The sequence below is a fragment of the Ruditapes philippinarum genome, unplaced genomic scaffold, assembly GCF_026571515.1.
Source record: "Ruditapes philippinarum isolate M1 unplaced genomic scaffold, ASM2657151v2 ctg6903_1_1_1_1, whole genome shotgun sequence".
Classification (NCBI taxonomy): Eukaryota; Metazoa; Mollusca; class Bivalvia; order Venerida; family Veneridae; genus Ruditapes; species Ruditapes philippinarum.
Genome location: NW_026862952.1, coordinates 17,120 through 42,142, shown reverse-complemented (window position 1 = coordinate 42,142; position 25,023 = coordinate 17,120). Strand labels below are relative to the sequence as shown.

Below are 25,023 nucleotides of genomic sequence, written 5' to 3'. Positions count from 1 at the left end.
TAAAGTCCTTTTCCAGTTGTTGTTTTTAATCATTTGATTTTTTATAAGAATGTGCTAAGTTAAACACAAAAACCTTGTCATTTAGACTCATTCGGTAAAATATACACGTAAATATAAAAGTTTCAGTTTATTCGATGTTTCCATTCCAAAACGAAAACAGTAGATTTCACTTACCTATGAACAAATGAATAGGTCTTATTTTGTTAAATATCTACATAAGGAAACCACAATAACTATAACTCTTTCAAAAATATTGTATGAGTTTGATAGGAAAGGCGCCATATTTCACCATAAGATTTAAAGTATTAAGTGAAAATGTACCGAGATGAAATTTCATAAAACTCAACATGGTTGTCCTACAAATCTAAAATCAACGCAGATCAGTTAGTATTCTTAATAGACGCATTTCGTCATGTCTGCAGCAATTTATTCTCAACATAGTGTTCAAATTCTGACGTACATCACCTCGGTACATATAAAATATATATCACTCTAAATATTTGCTAGTTATCTTTGATATAAAAATTAAATGTTCTGATACTAGCGCAGGATCATGTGAATTTGCTGATTATTAAGATTTAGTCATATTGTGAAAATTGGAATCTCAAACAACGCCCAAAACGGCAATATTGAAAAGGTATGATTGTTCATAGACATAATTATATTGTAAATCCTGTCCACGTTCCTAGTAAAGAATTCAACAGAAAGTATCATTTAAATATGAACGCAGTGAAAGTTTGAATTTAGAAAAATCCCCGAATGCGTCCATACGACAGTAAGGTTTTGTCATTTGAGTCAATTTAGACCCAAACTAGGCGATGCTTAACAATTCAATATACTTTGATCGATACTTAAATGTCAGTTTGATGGCTAAATAGATGAACATTATAAAACAAAACGATAATTAATACTAACATATGGAGAAGTATTAATTTTATAAAAGTTACAGTAACACACTTATTGCTAGCATCATCTGAATATAAGATACATTTTTTTTATATAATTATAATACAAGTTGTTATAGTTATGAAAGACACTGTATATCTATCAATATTAGCGACTTAAGACTTTTTTTATTCTTAAGATATGTTTGTGTTATAGTTTATAAACATTGTTTTCATAGGCTTATGTAATGCACTTATAAATGTAAAAATGAGTGTTATGCATACTTAATACGTAATACTATATGCATTTCGCAACACAACTTATTAAAATGCATATCTTCAACGTAACTTAATTAGAACATTTTACACTGAATGAATAGAAATGTGTTTCGAACCTACTCTAATACAAATAGATAGTCTATATGTAAATGACTTTATCACAAAATACCCATTATTTTCTCTTTCAAATAAATAACATTTATAAGCTATTGGAATTTATAAAAACAATAGAAGTTATTTCCTGTTTATTGAATAACGTTAATGCCGATAGAGGCATTTACACAAAGAAAAGATGAAAAGCCCGTTATATAGCATCCGTTCTTGTCATTATAATTTTGTGAGATTTAAAAAATAAAGTTGAATTATTTTCGAAAGCTTTAGAAAACAAGAGCCGGTTGAACCGGGTGATGCTCCCCGAATAGGTTTTGGACACAAGAAGGTATACCTCTTGTAGTGTCAGAGTTATGTCACAGACAAAGTTCAAATTGTAAAAACAACTAAAATGTTAGGCGCGACACATTGTCTCAATATGGTGATCATTTCTGTGAAAGAGATTTCACATCCGACTTCAAATAACGAAGTTATGGGCTGGATACGATTTTGCTGCAAGGTCATGCTGTGACATTGACCTTCAAGGTAGGGACCCAAATGTTGCGCACGACATATCGTCTCAATAAGGTGATTATTTCTGTGAAAGGGTTTTAAAATCCGACTTCAAATAACGAAATTATGGGCCGGACACGATTTTGCTGCAAGGTCATGCTGTGACCTTGACCTTCAAGGTAGCGACCCAAATGTTGCGCACGACACGTCGTCTCAATATGGTGATCATTTCTGTGAAATAGTTGTAAAATCCGACTTCAAATAACGAAGTTATGGGCCGGACACGATTTTGCTGCAAGGTCATGCTGTGACCTTGACCTTCAAGGTAGCGACCCAAATGTTGCGCACGACACATCGTCTCAATATGGTGATCATTTCTGTGAAATAGTTGTAAAATCCGACTTCAAATAACGAAGTTATGGGCCGGACACGATTTTGCTGCAAGGTCATGCTGTGACCTTGACCTTCAAGGTAGCGACCCAAATGTTGTGCGAGTCACGTCATCTTAATATGGTGATCATTTCTGTGAAAGAAATTTCACATCCGACTTCAAATAACGAAGTTATGGGCCGGACACGATTTTGCTTGAAGATCATGCTGTGACATTGACCTCCAAGGTAGCGACCCTAATGTTGCGTGCGACATGTTATCTAAATATGGTGATCATTTCTGTGAAATAGTTTTAAAATCCGACTGCAAATAACAAAGTTATAGGCCGGACACGATTTTGCTGCAAGGTCATGCTGTGACCTTGACCTTCAAGATAGCGACCCAAATTTGCACGCGACACGTCGTCTCAATATGGTGATCATTTCTGTGTAATAGTTTTAAAATCCAATTTCAAATAATGAAGTTATGGGCCGGACACGAATTCGGGACGTACGTACGGACGGACTGACAGACGGACTGACCCTTTGATACTAATAGCTCACCCTGAGCCTTCGGCTCTAATGAGCTAAAAATATGCACATATTATGAGTGAATGAATATTCATTCTTATTCAGTAGTATTAAGCAAGGCTTGCACATGATTTCGGTAAATTCACAAGTTAACAGGAGAAAATGGTGAGGTACAGGATGAGGCCAAAACAGAGATTCCTGAGGACCAGGCTGGCTGTACGAGTGTTGAACTAGAAATCCCTGTTCCGGAAGGTAATTGGTTTTTTAAAAGAGAAATACTGTTTTGGCATATACCCTATACATGCTAGTAAATGACATGGATAAAATTTGCAATATAATTATAAACTGAACATGAATCAGACATACTTTACATATTTCTTTGTATTGGATATATCTGAATCAAATAACATTAAAGCCACTGGCCTCCAGAAGATAACAGAAAAACTACCGTCTTACTAATATTTCAAAATCCCTCTACAAAAACATTATATAGTTGAAAGAAATCGAAATAAAACTTGGCTTTCCCACTATCGGGAAATACCTTCCTTTATTAAACTACAGAATTCTTTCATCCTGGTTTTTTTCTAGTACCACGTTATTGTACAGGACAATATCGCCAACCCGTTATCCGGAACGCACAGTATCCGGGATCGTATCAAACATAGAGGGAAACGAGTAACTGCTTTAGTTTTGATATTTGTAGTAATTGGTGGCACTAGAAATAATAATTGATTATTTATTTCATATAAATGATGACCAATACATCGATTTAAACTTTAGCTTGAACTATTATTAAGGCCATGTCATTGACGAAAATTGATATACAACCTCACGCATAATGGATTCCGGGATTTTTCCGAACCACTGTTGTGACACGTGACCAAGTTGAATGAATTATCTTCTTCTATTTATATTGGCTACTGCTTTAGTAACGTTGTAGATTTTGCAAAGGAGAAACACGATATATTGACGATTTTGTTAACATTCTTCTTAAAATAAGATGTCAGTAAAAATGGATTTACACATTAAACCTAACTAGATCAGTATTTACCGTTTACTTGAAATTTTATTTATTTTTTTTAATTTTACTATCTGGAGGCTATTCGCTTTAAAAGTACCCAACATAGTTTTTCCAACAAAAAAAATCAACTCACTTTGTCCAACAAAAATACCCAACCACACTTTGTCCAACAAAAATACCCGACATCCCTTTTCCGTCTAAACTGACTATACTAACACTAAACTCAAAAATGACCAATATTTGACTGTGATACGTTCATTTTAGAGAGACCAGATACAGTTGAGGGAGAGCAAGAATGTCAGGAGTTAACAAGTTGTGAGGTGCAGATCCAGGGAACTGCTCCTGATCCAGGAGAAAATGGTGAGGTACAGGATGAGGCCAAAACAGAGATTCCGGAGGACCAGGCTGGTTGTACGAGTGTTGAACCCAAAATCCCTGTTCCGGAAGGTAATTGCTTTTAAGTTTGGCATATACCCTGTACGTGATAGTAGATGATTTGGATAAAATTTGTCATTCTCTGCGGCCGGTTTTAATTCTACACACGCTGACGTTATGATCAAATACCCAACACACATTTTTCAACAAAAAAACCCAACACAATTGGTCTAAAAATTCTCTCAATATATATCTAGCAAATTACCCAACATGCTTTGTCCAACACATTACCAAAGACATTGTCTGACAAATAACCAAGCTCACTGTTCAACAAATACGCCAGCACACTTTGTCCAACAAAATACCCGTGGCACAGTGGTTTGACTCGCTGACTTCAAGTCACTTGTCCCTCAGATAGCGTGAATGGGATGTAAAATTCTATATGTGTGTAAGCTATCCAGCTAGCTCACGGAAGGTCGGTGGATCTACCCAGGTGCTAGCTCATGATAAAATATGCCCAAAGGGGCACCAGAGTCTTCCTTCACTAGTTGCCATATAACTTAATATGTGTTGGTGTGTCTTAAAACCCAACAAAACAAACAACAAAATATCCAACACAATTTATCTAAAACAATTCTCTCAATAAAAAGGCACATGGTCTGCATAGAATAAAAACAGTGTAACTATGCTCATTAGGTATATGAAGATACTTGAACTTTGCAAATAATCTGTGCTGAAGATGTTATACACATATTTTGCCATACTGAAACTTCGCCTTTCATCTACAACAATAGTCAAGCGGGAAATTACCAATCATTGGAAATCATCCAGAATCGGAAACTTCTGGCTTATCGATCATTGCAGAATGAATTTGCGATGAACGGTGAAGTTATTGGATCTAATTTTTAACAATATTTCTATCAGTATGAGTATCCGCTCGCAAAACAAAATTCTGTGTCGTCAAATATTTTGTCTTTACATGCCTTTTTTCAGGTCTGTGTGAACTGGATTATGTCTCAGATTCAGATGAACTGTCATCAGAGATCAGTTTCAAATGACAATATCCAATTTACAGAAGTCTCAGTCAAATATGGACACTGAAACATGATAAGTGACACAGATGTGAGTGATCCCGAAGATCGTGACTATATGCAAAGCAGTAATACAGATAGCTTCAGTAGCAGTGATAGCAGTGAGCCTGAGGCTAGAAACATTAAAGGAAAAAGAACAAGCAATTATCATAGTATTGCAAGCAATCCATAAGTCCCCTACCGGTAAGAGCCCAAGCAACATTCTGAAGGGCCATTGGCCATTCACTTAGGTTCCTATTTTAAGTAAATTTGTTGAAAAAGTTCTTTAAAAATGATCACAGGAAACAGTTTTTATGTACAGACAGACGGACTGCAGGACACTCTAAAGTTATTTTTTAAACATCCCTGTTATCAAAATATAACATTTTTAAAATCCTTTCATGATTGAAGAAGTTGGAGTAAAAATTACCAATTTCTCAAAAAAAAGTCTAAGTTAAAAAGGGGCATAATTCTGGAAATAGTCTTGCTAGAGTATTGAACACTCACAAATGTTGAGTGACAATAAGAAACATTTATATGAAGTTTGAAGTAGATACATTCAGAAAAAGAAGTTATTAAAAAAAACAATGTTTTTTTCATGAAAATTTTAAGTTCAAGGGAGGTAATTCTGATAAATTTTGTGCTAGAGTTGTAAACCTTGTCACATATGATGTGGTTGATGACAAGCAACTTATACTTAAAGTTTGAAGAAAATACCTTAAAAAATAAAGAACTTATAGTGAAAAAACTTAAAAACTAGAATAAGAAACCTTGAAATTCAGTCTATTTGTTGCCATAGCAACCAGAATTTTCAACATAGGAAGATAAAAAAGAATGTGCATAATTTCCATACTGCCATCTACCCATACGTCAAGTTTCATAAACATATTTTTAGTACTTTTTGTGTTATCACTGGATCCAGGTTATGTGTAAAATTTGCCATATTTTCAGTCTATTTGTTGCCATAGCAACCAGAATTTTCAACATAGGAAGAAAAGAAAACAAGAGCTGTCCGTAAGACAGCGTGCTCGACTTTTTTATTGCTTGCCAATAAAAAAAGTTTTTGCAGTAAAAGGCAATACAAGTTGGGAATCATGATTGTAAACAAGTATTCCAACTTTCAAATTAATATCTCAAACAGTTCAGTCAAAAAGTGGACTGGTACTAAAAACTTAACCAAGATTCTAAGTCGATAAAAGGCCTTAATTTTTAAAACAAATCCTTGACAGAGTTACCTTCTCTTGCGTACAGATGGGGGTAATGATGTGAAATAGCATTAAAAGTTTCAAAGCAATATCTCAAAGGGTTAAGGCAATAAGTGGATTTTACCCATATTCAATGTATTTTCTAAGTCAAAAAGGGGCATAATTCTGTCAAAAACCTTGACAGAGTTATGTCCTCTTGTCTGTTGATGAAGGTCGTGATGGTAAACAAGTATGGTCAGTTTCAAAGCAATACCTCCAATGGTTTTGAAATAAAGTGAGGTGGTACAAAAAACTTAACCAAGCTCAATACACTTTCTAAGTCAAAAAAGGGCCATAATTCTGTCAAAAACCTTGACAGAGTTATGTACTCTTGTCTGTAGATGGAGGTTATGATGGTGAACAAGTATGGTAAGTTTCAAAGCCATACTTGTAATACTTCTGAAATAAAGTGGGGTGGTACGAAAAACTTAACCAAGGTGTGACGCCAACGCCGACGCCGACGCCGGGGCGAGTAGGATAGCTCCCCTTTTCATAGAAAAGTCGAGCTAAAAACGTGCATAATCTCCATACTGCCATCTATCCATATATCAAGTTTCATAAAAATATTTTCAGTACTTTTTGCGTTATCGCGGGATCCAGGTTATGTGTAAAATTTGCCATATTTTCAGTCTATTTGTTGCCATAGCAACCAGAATTTTCAACATAGGAAGAAAAGAAAAAGACGTGCATAATCTCCATACTGCCATCTATCCATATATCAAGTTTCATTAAAATATCTTCAGTACTTTTTGCGTTATTGCGGGATCCAGTTTTGTGGACGGACGGACTGACGGACGGACAGACGGACGGACGGACGGACGGACGGACAGACAGACGGACGGAGGGTAAACCTAAAGTCCCCTCCGGTAAACCGGTAGGGGACTAATAAACAAGAGGACAAAGAAAAAAAACTTGTAGGCATCCCAAAAAGGAGAAAATTAGAAGTTCTAAAATCATCACACACCAGTGACCAATATCAGTACATAGCTTATAAGATGGCTCAACCAAATATGGACACTGAAAACATAATAAGTGACACAGATATGAGTGATCCCAAAGATCGTGACTATATGCCAAGCAGTAATGAAGAGAAAGACAGTGATAGCTTCAGTAGCAGTGATGGCAGTAAGCATGAGGCTGGAAACATCAAAGGAAAATGACTAAACAAGACGATGAAGAAAAAAGAACTCACAGGCATCTAAAAAAAAGGAGAAAATTAGAAACATTTTCTACAACATCAATGTCGTGATTATCCTTTTTATCCATTTTAGTTTAATTATTCAGACAATGAACAAACACACTTTTTTGATATTAATTTGCTTATTTTATTTTACTTCCAATTTTAACTTATTTCAAACAAATAATAGATTTTATTTTACTCATAAGATATATCCAACACAAACTTACATATTGCGTAGGCCTATACAATTCACTTTTTATCCAATCTTTCTCCAAAGTTTTGTTTATTTATATAGCACAAATAGAACAATAGTATAATACAAAATTACGTGGAAATGCGTCGCCGTCGGGGAGGCAGAACAATAGGGATTAAAATATTTGAGTGAGGCTCTAGAAAATATCGTGAACAGTGGCACCGTCGGGAAACTTTAACAATAGAACTTTTGTTTACGTGAATACAATTTCAGTAGAAGCAAAGAATAACTCATGCAATGCACGATATATGAAGCCGACGGTGAAACTATACAACTGAACTAAATTATAAGCACAAAAATAAATAGAAATGTAAAAAATATCGCTAAATTCGCGACACTCCCCACGGAGAAAATATTAATCAGAATCTTAAACAACCAAAAAGTATACAACATTTTAAATTCAAATCATAATGATATAAGCATTTCCTTAACACAATTAATCAATATACGAATAAGCTTTAATTACGTTGACTGTTAATATATACAAGTATCTACATAAGTTCAAAATTCAAAGTCATGAATTAAATAATTCCCTCACTATATACACATGATTTATCTAAATCAAACAGGCACACTTTCAACTATATTATTTACAGTCAACACAGTTTCTCTTCACTATGCATATCTAAATCATATATTCCCATGTCTTTTAAACCCAGTTCAATATCTCTAATTTGAATACAGTGTTTGTGAATAGCACTAATGCAAAAATTTCAAAGTTCACATGACCGTCTGTAGAACAAACCACAAGATTTCCTCATGTATCACTTCGTCATTTCTATAAGTTTATACTGTCTCTCGAGTTAAGCTTTCTCGGACCACTACTCTACGTATATTATCTGTTGTATCCGGGGTCTCCTATGTTTCATTAGTGATAACGTTGTCTGGACATCCTCGGGGATCCGAGGTGCTGTCGTCCTTGGCGTCTTCTCAATCATCGCTGGTCGTAATGTTGATCACTTCGACGTCATCCGTGTCCGAGTAATTTCCATCAAAATGATCGTATATGGCATCATCATTGCATTGGTCATTTTCAACGTAATCCAGCTAACTATCGTTTGCGCTATCATTGACATCATTTTTTACGTTAACGTTATCAGTAACACTAGAGTCATCACTTTCATTGACGTCATCTTCAGCGTCATTATCATAATGATTTTCACTATTGCCGCCATCTTGGTTGGCGTCATACTCATTTTCACTCTCTGTATTGACGCCATTCACGTTGGCGTCATCATCCCTATGATTATTAACAACAACGTCCTCAACGTCACTAATGACCTCGACGCCATCTGTATTGGCGTTTTTAACTCCATTCACGTCATTATTGTTTTGATCCACCTCAGACGTCTGACCACTAAAACTGACATCCGGTTCATCGCCAAAATCAAGGTTGTCATTTTGTGGCAGCTCATCAGATGATATATCACTATATTGAACGTTACTGTTCACAGGTGACTTGAGCACTTATATGTTGAAATTATCAATCGTGTCCATGTAGGAGTTCACTTGTCCTCTTTCACTAAACAACACAAACTTTTTTGCTTCACCCAAAGAGAAAGGTGTACATTCATTAAGTGGTTTTTCAAATATCCCTTTCTCATGAACGTGCTTTGGCATTGTTTAATTCCACATGAGTAGCGTTTTATATTTGTATGTACCTGCGTGAAATGTCGTCTTAGGCTTTTATACTGTTTGTAACTTCTAGAACACTGCGTGCAGTAATGCCTTCTGTCATATTTTTTGTAATTATTCATTGTTAACTTTTAGAGGTCCAATGTTTAAACTTTTCAAATATTGTCCCGTTGTATTATGTTTCACATTAATTAGCACTTATATAAACTAATTTGGGTTTACATGTACATTTAGTTCACAATTCCACGTGCTTTTTCAGTATAGCGTGTTTTACCACCGTACAATAGAGATTATACTCCGCCGGTGCATTATTTTACCAATCTACTTGAAATAAACGAAAAGCAAGATTTTTTTCATGAGAAGTTTATTTTAAAATATAGACTACTTTCATTGCAGCATTTCTTTCTGAATTACGAATACCAATATTTTCTAAACTGGACTTACCACAATTGTTTCTCTTATTTGATGTTGAGGTATCTGGTATAGCTTGCCTATTCATTGTTTCTGGGGGAAACAGTAAGTTTAAGGGTCTACCTATAATTCGACCAGACGGGAGTTGTACTATAGCAGATCTTATTTCACCATCGAAACTTTACGGCAATTTTACTATTTTTCCACATTTCCAACATCCTCGAGGTCAATCATCCTTTATTTGTACTACATCACCAACACATGGTGTTATTGACGATTGTAGTTTGCCTGCTTTTAACATAGATTGCGTTCTTTCTCTTAGGCTCAAAAGATAGTCATTACGCCAAATTCGCCAAAATGAGTTCAGAAGCTTTTGTCCTTTTTTCCATAATTTCAAAATCTCAGTCTCAGAGTTTTCAAATGGCACGTAATCATCATCATTGTTGTCACAGGTCTGGACTTCCGGAAGACTTAGATTCCGGTTAAATGACAAGAAATGATTTGGCGTGATAGTTATATTTGAGTTTATATCACCCTCCAAGTATACGAGAGGTCTAGAATTAAGAACCGCTTCAGATTCTTTCAATAGGGTTTGAAGCTGCATTCTTGTTAACAAGTTCCTTCCGACATATTTCGGAGTGTTCTTTTTACTTACAGAAGATGAAAATCGTTTAAACTCATCTTTAACTCATTTTTGTTATGTAGTAATCGCACATAAAAATACGATTTTTCTAATAAATCCCATTGTTTATTATTTTTTCATATTTTTCAATATAATTGCATCTGTTTAGTTGATCTATGTAAAAAATCCATACTTAATATTTTAAGCCTTTGGACTATAGTTGACATAAGAAAGAAATCAATATATACTCAAGTGTATCAAACAAAGTGGCTTATTATGTAATACTTAACCGACAATATTATTGAATTCAACACCCGTTACCCTTTGTAGATGATAAGCTAAAGACAAAAAACCTAGTATAAAGACAGTTAAATGTCTCGCGTCAAAGACACCTTAAAATATCAATCGGTCTTACGTTATATAATACTTTAAAAAACGAGTTTTACGCTTTTTATGTCTCTTTCAAATATCATTTCTTTATTCATTTTGACGGCTTATCTCGTCCATTCCACTGGGATGCAAAATTAAAAACTATAACATGCTTGTAGCTGAAACCGGTATAAATAATACAAATGCTTTGTTTCTTTCAAAATATTTTATTATTTAAACAATAACTATCGGGAAATGGCTGAGAATATCTAAATGAAGGCCCAAGATTCTCGGTCGTTCCTGTTCTCACTAAACAGGTGTGATTTTCAATCTTAAAATGTTCTTAAATGACATTTTGACAGTTCTATTTGAACATATAAATTGCAGTCCAAATTAGTAATTTTTAGGAATTTATAGGAAATATCTATGACATTTGCCAAACTCATTACAAAATATAAGACATTGTTTTAATGCCCCCTTTTATTGGTTCTAATAGACACATGATTGATATCTGCATTAGTAATTTTGACAGTTTATGATAAAATGATTATATCAAATATGTTTTCAAACTTTCAGCTCTTTTCTCGTTAAGAACCAAAGCCATTTTTGCGCTTATAATTACACGTATTCCTTTTATTTTTTCTACACATTCAGATAAGTGTCATATTGTTATATTTATCTATTTATTTAAATAGTTATTTTGCGTAATTTTTTCCTAAATTCATTTTGTTGACAATAGTTTAAATAACTAGTAGACATTGCACTATTTTGACAAGAAGAAGATATGACAGGCAAAACGAAAAGCAAGCCGATAGATTTGTAGGATGTTTGAATTGATTTGCAGAATACGTTCAATATTTTGTCTATGATTCTGAAATAAATGGAGAATTTAAAATCGAGTGCAATAAGCAGATTATACTTGTAGCCTGAAAGTGACACTTACAGTACTTGTTACACCATGCAAATCTTTCAGGGATTAATATACACATGTACAGTCATGTTTTAAATAAATATTAATTTGCTTTTACCTCAAAACACTATTCGATTATGATGTCATAAAATCATTATTTGAAAACAAAACATATACATGTGTAGCTATATGCTCAAATATGTCTTTTTTTTGGTGAAAAACAACTAGTCTTTCAATAACATATATCTCATAATTTATTTGAATATTTACAATATCTAGCTTATTGTTTCTCAGTGCTTATAAATGATATAACATTTTATCACGCTGTATGCCAGTGCAATTCACTGTTTACATGGTTTATGATAAGTGTTTTTGTCTTACTTGCTGAGACAATGGTCCATGAAAACCCATTTCACTTTGATTATTTATATGTGAATATCAATGTTCGCGTGTTTGCATAATGTCCATTTTTTAATAGGATTAATGCGTCTGGTATTTTGTCTATAGTATTTCATTTCTGACATAACGCTTTACGTATTTTACAGTTTTAGCCAAACAATTTATTGGAAGGTATTTAAGCTGATGAGCCTGATATGATAATATTCAAAAGTACATATCTTAACGATACTAGCTTGAAACTAATTTCATTTTTTATAATTTATTGACACTTTATAATAACATAATAGTCTTCTGTTAATTGATTTTGGCTCCTACCAGCTGTGAGACTGGGTTTGTACTGGACACACTATTATTATTGTCAATAAATATAAAGTATCAATTAACTACCTGACAAAACCATGAACATTCTGCCAATGAAATACAAAGGCAATGTTACCGTAGGCTTGATTTATGAAATTTACCTCTTATAAAGTCCTTTTCCGGTTGTTGTTTTTATTATTTGATTTTTATAAGAATGTGCAAACACAAAAACCTTGTCATTTGGACTCATTCGGCTAAACATACACGTAAATATAAAAGTTTCCGTTTATTCGATGTTTCCATTCCAAAACGAAAACAGTAGATTTCACTTTTAATTAGTTAAACCTATGAACATATGAAAACGGTATTATTTTGTTAAATATCTACATAAGGAACCACAATAACTATAACTCTTTCAAAGTTATTGTTATTGTATGAGTTTGATACGAAAGTCGCCATTTTTCACCATAAGATTTAAAGTATTAAGTGAAAAAATACCGAGATGAAAGTTCATAAAACTCAAAATGGTTTACCTACAAATCTAAAATCAACGCAGATCAGTTAGTATTAATAGACGGATTTCGTAATGTCTACAGCAATTTATTCTTAACATAATGTTCAAATTCTGACGTACATCACCTCGGTACATATTAAATATATATCACTTTAGCATTTTTGCTAGTTATCTTTGATATGAAAATTAAATGTTCTGATAATAACGCAGGATCATGTGAATTTGCTGATTATTAAGACTTAGTCATATTGTGAAAATTGGAATCTCAAACAACGCCCAAAACGGCAATATTGAAAAGGTATGATTGTTCATACATGTAGACATAAATATATTGTAAATCCCGTCCACGCCCCTAGTATAGAATTTAACAGAAAGTATCATTTAAATATGAACGCGGTGAAAGTTTGAATTTAGAAAAATCCCCGGATGTGTCCATACGACAGCTAGGTTTTGTCCTTTTAATCACTTTAGACCCTAACCAGGGCGATGCTTAACTATTCAATATACTTTGATCCATACTTTAATGTCAATTTGATGACTAAATAGATGAACATTATAAAACAAAACGATCATTAATACTAACATATGGAGAAGTATTAATTATAAAGTTACAGTAACACACTTATTGCTAGCATCATCTGAATATTAGATGCATTTTATCTTATATAATTATAATATTAGTTGTTATAGTTATGAAAGACACTGTATATCTATCAATATTAGCGAATTAAGACTTTTTTTATCTTAAGATATGTTTGTGTTATAGTTTATAAACATTGTTTTCTTAGGCTTATGTAATGCACATATTATGTAAAAAAGAGTGTGATGCATACTTACAATGTAATACGTAATACTATATGTATGTGATAAACAATGTTTCGCAACACATCTTATTTAAATGCATATCTTCATCGCAACTTTATTAGAACATTTTACACTTAATAAATAGAAATATGTTCCGAACCTACTCTAATTCAAATAGATAGTCTATATGTAAATGACTTTATCACAAAACACCCATTATTTTCTCCTTCAAATAAATAAAATTTATAAGCTATTGGAGTTTATAAAAACACTAAAAGTTATTTCCTGTTTATTAGATAACGTTGATGCCGATAGAGGCATTTACACAAAGAAAAGATGAAAAGCCAGTTATATAGCATCCGTTCTTGTCCCTATAATTTTGTTAGATTAAAAAATAAAGTTTAATTATTTTCGAAAGCTTGAGAAAGTAATCGTTGTAGTTATACAAGTTTGATAAAAGTGATCTTCCACACAATCATATTATACACCAAATTGAATGTGTTTAAACATATTTTTTTAAACACAATTCTTTCATTTACACCTGCTTGCCCTTTTTGAGAGTATGTTGAAGACATAATGATTTAATTAACCGTGTTAAACAATATTGCGCCTAACAAGAGACCATTATAAGGCAAATACGGTTTCATGTCATGATATAAGCCTCAACACCTACTCTGTTTTCTATTTGAAGTGCTACACCCTTATTGAGTTGAACGATTTACGGCGTTTATACTACTGGGACACATAATTTGTCGTATGGATGATAAAAGAGTTGGATAAAAGTACGATTGTGTATATTATATTCTAAAAATAAAGCAAAGTTTTATTTGTCATTATTAAAGCAGCATACTACCAGTTAAATATTAATGCTCGTATGTTCCTTATTATGCTTATAATACATATTACATTTAAACTATTGTCAAGTGAACACATGTACCACAATTGGGTCCGAATATGCACAGATAGTCCTTGTGCTTTAGTAACACAATAGAAATATGGTGTAAAATACTGCAAATTTAGTCATTAATTGCATATTACATGTAAATGATTTCTTGAATTGTGAATATCGATACTTTTCATACACTCCTACTACATTTTTCTGTGACTGATTTCACTCAAATAGTTTGGCTCATCTGGACGCATGCAGGTTTAGGATGTCGAAAGGCATACATTAATATGTATATTTATTAAACACATAATCTAAACAATATTTAAGAGAAGATGAGGCTAAAATGTATCATAATACCACGTGTTACTTTAATAAAGATTGATTAAAAGATCAAACATTATTTATCCAACATTTCGTCCGATATCTCTCTGAAAAAGTGTACTATGCCTTTAGTAATCTGCTAGTTCGACTGAGTTCTGCCGGGTGCTGCGTTCGGTTAACGTCGCTTTGCCTTGCTCATCTTTCTTCTCATGGTTTTTCTTTAATAAACCATGCTTGTTCTCGTTTAAGACATATCATTGTTGTAGATTGTTTATTCATGTTCTAAAACAATTGAAACGCAATCATTTATTTTGACATTTACCATATGAAGAAAAGTGTCTCTCGGTGTTTATAAATGACACATAAGCACGCTCCTTTCACCGTCTAAAATAATTTTTTGTTTGTTTTACTGACTTATTCAATTGTCCATGAAAACCCATTTCACTTTGATGTATTATATTAAGATATCAATGTTCCGTGTTTGAATGATTTTCAAGTTTTGTGTTAGGTCTAATGTGTCTGGCGTATTTGTTTATAGCACCTCATAACAGGGCTATTGTATTACAAACTCAAAATATATAATCTAACATTATAGCCAAAATGGCTGTCTTGTTGATCTTGTTTATCATATTGTATAACGGCATCTACTTCAAAAAGGACTAATTTAAAAGCAACATTGTATAATTTGTTTCATTTTGATATCACTTTCACATTGTGTTAAATAAATTTTTACTTTTTCGAAAACATTAACAACATAAATAAAAATTAAATGAAAAAAAAGGAAATGAGAACATCGTATTTACGAAACATAACAATATTGACCCGACCAAATTATTGTATTCACTTTAAATTAACTCAGCTGTAAGTAATATAATCCGTCAGTGTTAGTTAAAATAGATAAATACAGAATCCCTAAAGAAAGCCCAACACGACAAAATTGAAAATGTTGCAGGCTCGGTTTGATTGAGCCTGTTCATGGACGGTACTGGAAAGTGCAAGTTACCGTCCACGCCCCCTAGCACCGGCTTAAGCAGAATTCAACATTTAACACGAAAATGGTGAAATTTTGAATTTCGAAACATCCGCAGATGTGTTCATACAACGGTTATCATCGAACCTTCAATGTGACACAGTAGTGCCATTCCATGAAAAGCGGCGTATGGTCCCCAAGTAAAAGAATGCTTTTGCCCTAAACGAGAAAACAATGGGCGGAACTAAATAAAATGGAATTTTGAAAGGGGATCTGAGGTTATGAAGCCTGCATATCACAGATAAGACGTCAAAAGACAAATTTAAAAAGCAGGCAACATATCCTAAGGGTGATTCAACATTATTGGAACCACCCAACTAGAAAATGCCGAAAAGTTGAAACTAAAAATACCACAAGCACAACAATAATGTCGTGCTGAACGATCTTCAAGGATCGAAAATATAACATCATTGATTAAATGTACGGGGAGACTTTTTACAGCCGCCACACGGCACAAATAACACGGATGTGATCATAAAATAAATAAATACAGAATCCCTAAAGAAAGCCCAACACGACAAAATTGAAAATGTTGCAGGCTCGGTTTGATTGAGCCTGTTCATGGACGGTACTGGAAAGTGCAAGTTACCGTCCACGCCCCCTAGCACCGGCTTAAGCAGAATTCAACATTTAACACGAAAATGGTGAAATTTTGAATTTAGAAACATCCGCAGATGTGTTCATACGACGGTTATCATGGAACCTTCAATGTGACACAGTAGTGCCATTCCATGAAAAGCGGCGTATACACTTATTTTGCAGCAAAATCGTTACTCAATAAACTATAGGTGTTTTATAATTGTCGGTATTCTACCAAGTTTATTTGATTGTGTATTTCGACTCGTTACGAAATGAAGTTTCTTCAAAGAAACCAATTTTATGCACAATTATTCAACAAAAATGACAGATAAAAATGTTACAGAAACACATGTCTTCTGTGAATTACCTAATTAAAAAGTAGGAAAGTGATTTTTGGCATAAATTTGTCTACACAAAAATCTTAATTTTGTCTTTTATATATTTCTTTATTCACCAGTGTTTACAGTTATTACGAACAAATGTAGCAATACATTGTGTTTATATTTCTTTTTATCTCAAACTTACAAAATTATTGTGATTAATTGTTATAGAAAATATTTAGGCTTTATTGTCCGCCGTATGAACACATCTGCGGACGTTTCTAAATTCAAAATTTTACTACTTCATGTTTAAATGTTGAATTCTGCTTAAGCCGGTGCTAGGGGGCGTGGACGGTAACTTGCACTTTCCAGTACCGTCCATGAACAGGCTCAATCAAACCGAGCCTGCAACATTTTCAATTTTGCCGTGTTGGGCTTTCTTTAGGGATTCTGCATTTATCTATTTTATATTGTGATTAGCAATAACCGACAACAAAGAAAAGGAATGGGCATTGATATAATAATGAAACATTAATTGTGTAGATAATGTGATTTCATAACATTTTACCGTACCATCTGTCGTATCAGATAATATATGGACATTACAACGGATGGACCAACAAAACGGTGAACCAGTGGCTATAAGCTACGTGCCTACAAACAGATCTGAATTGTACGAGTGGTCACATTTTGAATGTGTCAAGTGTGCTATAAAGTGTGTGGCTACAAGTCCAAAGTTTTGAGTAATTGAGTGGTTACATTTTTAATGTAGCTATTGTACTATAAAGTGTGTGGCTTAATGTCAAAAATTTTGAGTGGTTACATTTTTAATGTGTCAACTGTGCAATAAAGTGTGTGGGGCTTAATCGTCCCCAAGTTTCAAAGGTTACAATTATAGCGTGTCTACTGTACTATATAGTGTGGCTACATCCTTAGTTTGCCCTGTGTTCTGTATTTCTGGTTACATGTAAAGCAGGCTTAGTAACCTCTGATCCCCTTTCAAAATTCCATTTTATTTAGTTCCGCCCATTGTTCTCTCGTCTAGGGCACACGCTTTCTATTACTTGGGGACCGTACGCCGCTTTTCATGGAATGGCACGGAAGTGTCACGTTGAAGGTTCCATGATAACCGTCGTATGAACACATCTGTGGATGTTTCTAAATTAAAAAAATTACTATTTCATGTTCAAATGTTGAGTTCTGCTTAAGCCGGTGCTAGGGGGCGTTGACGGTAACTTGCACTATCCAGTACCGTCCATTAACAGATTTAATCAAACCGAGTCTGCAACATTTTAAATTTTGTCGTTTCGGGCTTTCTTTAGGGATTCTTATTTTCTCTATTTCATCGCAACATCAGCGTTGTTTGTGCCGTGTGGAGGCTGTAAAAAGTCGCCACGTTGTTTGTGCCGTGTGGTGGCTTAAAAAAGTCGCCACGTACATTCAGAGATGTTATATTTCCGATCCTTAAAGATCGTTCAGCACGACATTATTGCCGTTACGACATTATTGCCGTACTTGTGATATTTTAAGTTTTCACTTTTCGGCATTTTCTAGTTGGGTGGTGGTTTCAATATTCCTACTTGAATAATGTTGAATCACCCGTAGGATATGTTGCCTGCGTTTTAACTTTGTCTTTTGACGTCTACTCTGCCTTATGCCCTTCCCTGTTTTTGTTTGGGGTCCCAGCTCCTTGCCACTGGCTCTTGTTGGGCTTTCTTTAAGGATTCTGTATTTATCTATTTCATAACATCTGATCTCCTTTCAAAATTCCATTTTATTTAGTTCAGCCCATTGTTTTTTTTGTTTAGCCACACTTTCTATTACTTGGGGACCATACGCCGCTTTTCATGGAATGGCACGGACATGTCACATTGAAGGTTCCATGATAACCGTCGTATGAACACATCTGCGGATGTTTCAAAATTCTAAATTGTACCAGTTCATTTCTGCTTAAGCCGGTGCTAGGGGCGTGGGGGTAGTTTGCACTTGACAGTACCGTCCATGAACAGGCTCAATCAAACCAAGCCTGCAACATTTTCAATTTTGCCGTGTTGAGCTTTCTTTAGGTATTCTTATTTTTTCTATTTCATCGCAACATCAGCGTTGTTTGTGCCGTGTGGAGGCTGTAAAAGGTCGCCCCGTACATTCAATCAGAGATGTTATATTTCCGATCATTTAATGATCGTTCAGCACGACATTATTGCTGTACTTGTGGTATTTTAAGTTTTAACTTTTCGGCATTTTCTAGTTGGGTGGTGGTTCCAATATTCCTACTTAAATAATGTTGAAACACCCATAGGATATGTTGCCTGCTTTTTAACTTTGTCTTTTCACGTTTTATTTGTAATATGCAGGCTTCATAACCTCTGATAAGCCGGTGCTATGGGGCGTGGACGGTAACTTGTACTATCCAGTACCGTCCATGAACAGGCTCAATCAAACCAAGCCTGTAACATTTTCATTTTGTCGTTTTGGGCTTTCTTAAGGGATTCTTATTTTCTCTATTTCATCGCAACATCAGCGTTGTTTATGCCGTGTGGAGGCTGTTAAGAGTCGCCGTACTTTCAATCAGAGATGTTATATTTCCGATCCTTAAAGATCGTTCAGCACGACATTATTGATGTGCTTGTGGTATTTTAAGTTTTAACTTTTCGGCATTTTGCGTTCATTGAACGCCGCCTTTCCTTCTTGATCTTGTTTTTCATATTTTCTAGTTGGGTGGTTCCAATATTCCTACTTGAATAAATTTGAATCACCCTTAGGATATGTTGCCTGCTTTTTAACTTTTGATGTCTTATCTGTGATATGCAGGCTTTTTATAACCTCTGATCTCCTTTCAAAATTCCATTTTATTTAGTTCCGCACATTGTTTTCTCGTTTAGGGCACACGCTTTCTATTACTTTGGGACCGTATGAACACATCACTGGATGTTTCTAAATTCAAAAATGTACCATTTTATGTTTAAATGTTAAATTCTGCTTAATCCAGTGCCGTCCATGAAAAGGCTCAATTTAACCGAGCCTGCAAAATTTTCAATTTTGTCGTTTTGGGCTTTCTTAAGGGATACTTACTTTCTCTATTTTAGTGGCATTTGTGATGACAATAGACCCCAAACGAGAAAACAATGGGGGAAACTAAATAAAATGGAAGCCTCGTCTGTGCAATATAATTACCTGGAAGAGGATGTATGGACTTCATTGAACGCCGCCTTTCCTTGTTGATCTTGTTTTTCATATTTCAGTTTATCGTCAACTATGTAACATCTTCTAGTTTGACAATTCATTCTTTAAAGTAAAGCTCCTTCTAATCAACACTTTTCTTGTAACCATAAGAACTGTTAGAAATCACTTGACGGGGATTCATTTTATTTACACTGTCTCGTTTATAGGAATATGATTAACAAGATCAACAAGGAAAGGCGGCGGCGTTCAATGAACGCAACCCCCATATGACCCAGCAACAAGAACCAATGGCAAGGAGCCCAGGCGGACCCCAAACAAAAACAGGACAGGGCAAAGACAGAGCACGGACAGGTTAATCATTAAATAATAAATATTTTGTAACTGATTAGGAATTCAAAGAAAATAATAATAGGCCCACAAAGGGGAATGGGACAGGGGAAGGGGGGGTTAATCAAAGATATAAAAACTAGAGGCAATGGGGAAGATACTTACCGTAGACGAGAAAACAACAAGGGACACAAGCAAAAGTGTCACCAAAACAGTATGAAACAACATAAACATACATCTGAGGAACACAGTGGGGCGCCGCCTTGGAACGGTCAGCAGCATAATAATTGTTTGTTTGTTTGTTTCATTTTACGCCTTTTCCAACAGTATTTCAGTCATCCTAATCATCGTTCCTGGAGAGTTACACCAGTACTACACTACCTTCCTCCGCGCTAAACTACCAAAGCATCTCCCGGGGATCGAACCCACGCCAGAGAGGTAACTGGATTAGAATATGAAAAACAAGATCAACAAGGAAAGGCGGCGCTCAATGAACGCAACCCCCATATGACCCAGCAACAAGAACCAATGGCAAGGAGCCCAGGCGGACCCCAAACATAAAAAGGACAGGGCAACGACACGTTAATCATTAAATGATAAATAATTTGTAACTGATTAGGAATTCAAAGAAAATAATAATAGGCCCACAAAGGGGAAAGGGACAGGACACCGGGGGAAAGGGGGGGGGGGGGTAATCAAAGAAATAAAAACTAGAGGCAATGGGGAAGATACTTACCGTAGACGAGAAAACAACAAGGGACACAAAAAAATGTCACCAAAACAGTATGAAACAACATAGACATACATCTGAGGAACACAGTGGGGCGCCGCCTTGGAACGGTCAGCAGCATAATAATGACTGCTGGGGAGTTTAAACCGGTTAATGGTGCACCAAACCTCGCTCTTAGCCCCACCATGTTCCTATAAACGAGACAGTGTAAATAAAATGAATCCCCGCCAAGTGAAATTCTAACAGTTGTCATGGTTACAAAAGGTTAAATAAGTAAAACACTAAAATGATCATGTAGAAACATATAAAAGTAAACCCAATGACCATAACAAAAGTACTCAATGTCCTAAAGGAAGACAGAGCAACAAGAAAATCACCTACAAGGGCCCGACGAAGCAAGGCAGAAGACGAACATTAAGACAATTCAGTCCCAAAGGGCTTTACGAACTATCCATTAGAAGTCATCGACTCTAACCCCTCGGCCACGGAGGCGGTAGCATAATAATGACTGCTGGGGAATTTAAACCGGTTAATGGTGCACCAAACCTCGCTCTGGGCTAAAAGGGAGGTTTGGTGCACCATTAACAGGTTTAAACTCCCCAGCAGTACTTGTGCTGCTGACCGTTCCAAGGCGGCACCCCTCTGTGTTCCCCAGATGTATGTCTATGTTGTTTCAATATTGGTGACACTTGGTTGTGTCCCTTGTTTTCTCGTTTACGGTAAGTATCTTCCCCTTTGCCCCTAGTTTTTTTTCTTTAATTTACCCCATCCCCCCTCCCCGGGTCTCCTTCCCCTGTGCCCTTTGACTTGGTGGACCCATTATTCAATCATTTACTAGTATTTGTTTTCTTTGAATTCCTAATCAGTTACAAATTATTAATTATTTTGGCGATTGGCCTGTCCGTGCTCTGCCTTGTGCCCTGTCCTGTTTATGTTTGGGGTCCGCATGAGCTCCTCGCTACTGGTTTTGTTGTTGGGTCGTGTGGGGTTGCGTTCGTTGAACGTCGCCTTTGCTGTTGATCTTGTTTATCATAATCAATTGTTACCCTTGTTTTTGATTTAGAAAATTACTTCACAACAGCAGGTGTCAAGTGCTGTGTGGCAGCTGTAAAAAGTTGCCCCGTACTTCACTTCAGTGTTGTTATATTTTTCTGGTCCTTCGGGATCATTGATGCCAGCACTATTAAGTGTTGAGAATTGAGTACTGCTCAAGCCGGTGCTAGGGGGCGTGAGGGATGTTGCACATACTCATTATCCCTCATGTACAGACTCAATCAAACCGAGTCTGAATTTCTCTTGTAATTTTTTTGTGATTAATGCTTTCGAGGGATCACTTTGTTTCCAGATGTTGAAAGGAATTTTGAGATTTTTCAATTATATCCACTCCTTGCATTCTGTACACGGTCCAAACTTTCTTATATCTGGGAAACTTGGTCTTCTTCACATAATATTTTTTCCATGTCCTTCGTGATGATCATGGCGTTATGTTTATGATCTTCCTGATTCTTGTCAACTCTGTGTGGCCTTCTTGAAGAATTATTTTCTTTTTCTTCTGGGAATTTCTTTTTTGTGGGTCTTTAAACGACTTTAACTATACTGTATCAGCAATCTGCAGTAAAGACAAGAATGGAAATTGTTATATATTCTTGTGTTAGCGTCCTTTTGCGATTTGCATGAGCTTTTAGAAGATTTACGACTTTATGTTTCCTTAAATTTGGGGTATGTTTAAATCACGTTCTTTCAATCTCTCTTCCAAAACTTTACATCAACTCACATCAGTATCAGAACAATCAATATAAACCGAATCCTCTTCACAGGAAGAACAAACAAACTGGCCAACTGTCTTATCTGTCTTGATCATTCTGAATTACAGTGGCATCCTATTTTTTGGAAGCAAAAGCATCATGGTTGTCTGTGATCTCTTTAAACGAAAACAAAATATCTTTGTTTTCTGTGATTTTCTTACGGTAAAAGTAATCACACAATTATAAAAATATACATTTATTCCCACATAATCACCTTCTCGCAAACACATCCATACATCATTTTAGATTTTCTCATCACTACATACAGTTCGTAAATAGTTTTATATTTTGCATAGGTTTATGACCATGCAATTTATCTGTGATATAAGCTTGATCCATTTCTTTATTAACATAGTCACGCTATGGTAACGTGTGTTCTGGCGTAAATGTGCCGTTCATTAGAAAATGGTGATGAAACAGAGCAAACTCACCTCTCCCAATAAACTCACCTCTCCCAATAAAAGTTATATGACAAGACTTACTTAATATCTTTAGCTAGTACTAATTTAATACCATCAAAAATCAGCCAATGCTATGGAAAGCCTTGACTGTCTTATGATTATAAAATGAACGTTGTTGTGATACACTTTCTTTATACAATGTGCACTCATGAATATATTATGTGGATGCATCCTTATATGAAGTCAACTGAACAATATATGATGTCAATGTGTCTTTATATGATGTCGACCAATCATTATACGATGTGCATAATTATATACAGTCAACTTATCAATATATTATGTCAATCGTTCATTATACGATATGCATCTATTATTATACGATGTGCATTTATGAATATATTATGTGGTTGCATCATTATATACAGTCAACTTATCAATACATTATGTCAATCTTTCATTATACGATGTGCATCTATTGTTATACGACCGCTGCTTTATATGAAGTGCAAACATCATTATATCGTGTGCTTCTGTCATTATACAGATGAGGTTAAATTTACCGGGTTTTATCTCACTATGCACCATTCCTGGCGACAGCGGGAAAACTCAAAGTAAATTTTATCATATATTGTTAAGCTGACACTATATAAAGACAATTCTACATAATATATTGTTGTTTTGACTCTATATAAGAATGGTTCCACATAATATATTCGTAATTGCACATCATATAATGAAAGATTGACATCATATAAGGACACATTCACATCATATAATGTTTAAAGATTGTTCCACATAATATATATTCATTAATCGTATAATGAAAGATTGACATCATATAAGGACGTTTTAATCATATAATGTTAAGTTGACTGTATATAAAGGTGAGTACACATAGTATATTCATTAATGCACATCGTATAATGAAAGATTGACATCATATAAGGACACTTACATCATATAATGTTAAGTTGACTCTATATAAAGATGGTTCCACATAATATATTCGAAATTGCACATCATAATTATAATGAAAGACTGACATCATATAAGGACACATACACATCATATAATGTTAAGTTGACTCTATATAAAGATGGTTCCACATAATATATTCGTAATTGCACATAATATAATGTTAAGTTGACTCTATATAAAGATGGTTTCACATAATATATTCATTAATGTACATCGTATAATGTTGTAGGGTTATTGGTATAAAACAGATATAAAAATATATTAATAACACTGTTATGAGGACGATTCTATCGTCTAAAATATGCAGTATACCAGTCACTTTATATTCAGAATCCTAAAACTACACTTTTTTATTTTATGTCACGAATCATAGTTATTTCTTATGTAAAACGTTAAACATGCCATAGTTTGGTGAAAGCCAGACGTTGTTTAAACTACTTTATGGGCAAAGGGTATATCAAAATAATCAACCACAAATGAATCTGCATATTTGCTGGCCATGTATAAAACTATCGACATAAAGGTCAAAACCTCGTTTGTTGGTTTCTCTTTGTTTCTTTTATATTATATTGAAACTGACATAATAATGATCTTAAGCCTATTAAGACAGTAAACCGGTTTCCAAAAGCCAATTTACAGGACCATATGACCTCATTTTATGACCCTTTGTATTACTTTTAGCCTT

At 34.7% G+C, this 25,023-nt stretch overlaps 1 protein-coding gene across 1 annotated transcript; it reads right to left on the bottom strand.

The window, feature by feature from the left end:
- Positions 1-8,855: 8,855 nt before the first annotated feature.
- On the bottom strand, positions 8,856-9,942 carry LOC132720721 (5'-AMP-activated serine/threonine-protein kinase catalytic subunit alpha-like). The gene is made up of 2 exons (XM_060704905.1): positions 9,888-9,942; positions 8,856-9,274 (listed from the first exon to the last, which is right to left on the bottom strand). The coding sequence occupies exons 1-2, from the start codon at positions 9,940-9,942 to the stop codon at positions 8,856-8,858; spliced, it is 474 nt and encodes a 157-aa protein (XP_060560888.1).
- Positions 9,943-25,023: the final 15,081 nt, after the last annotated feature.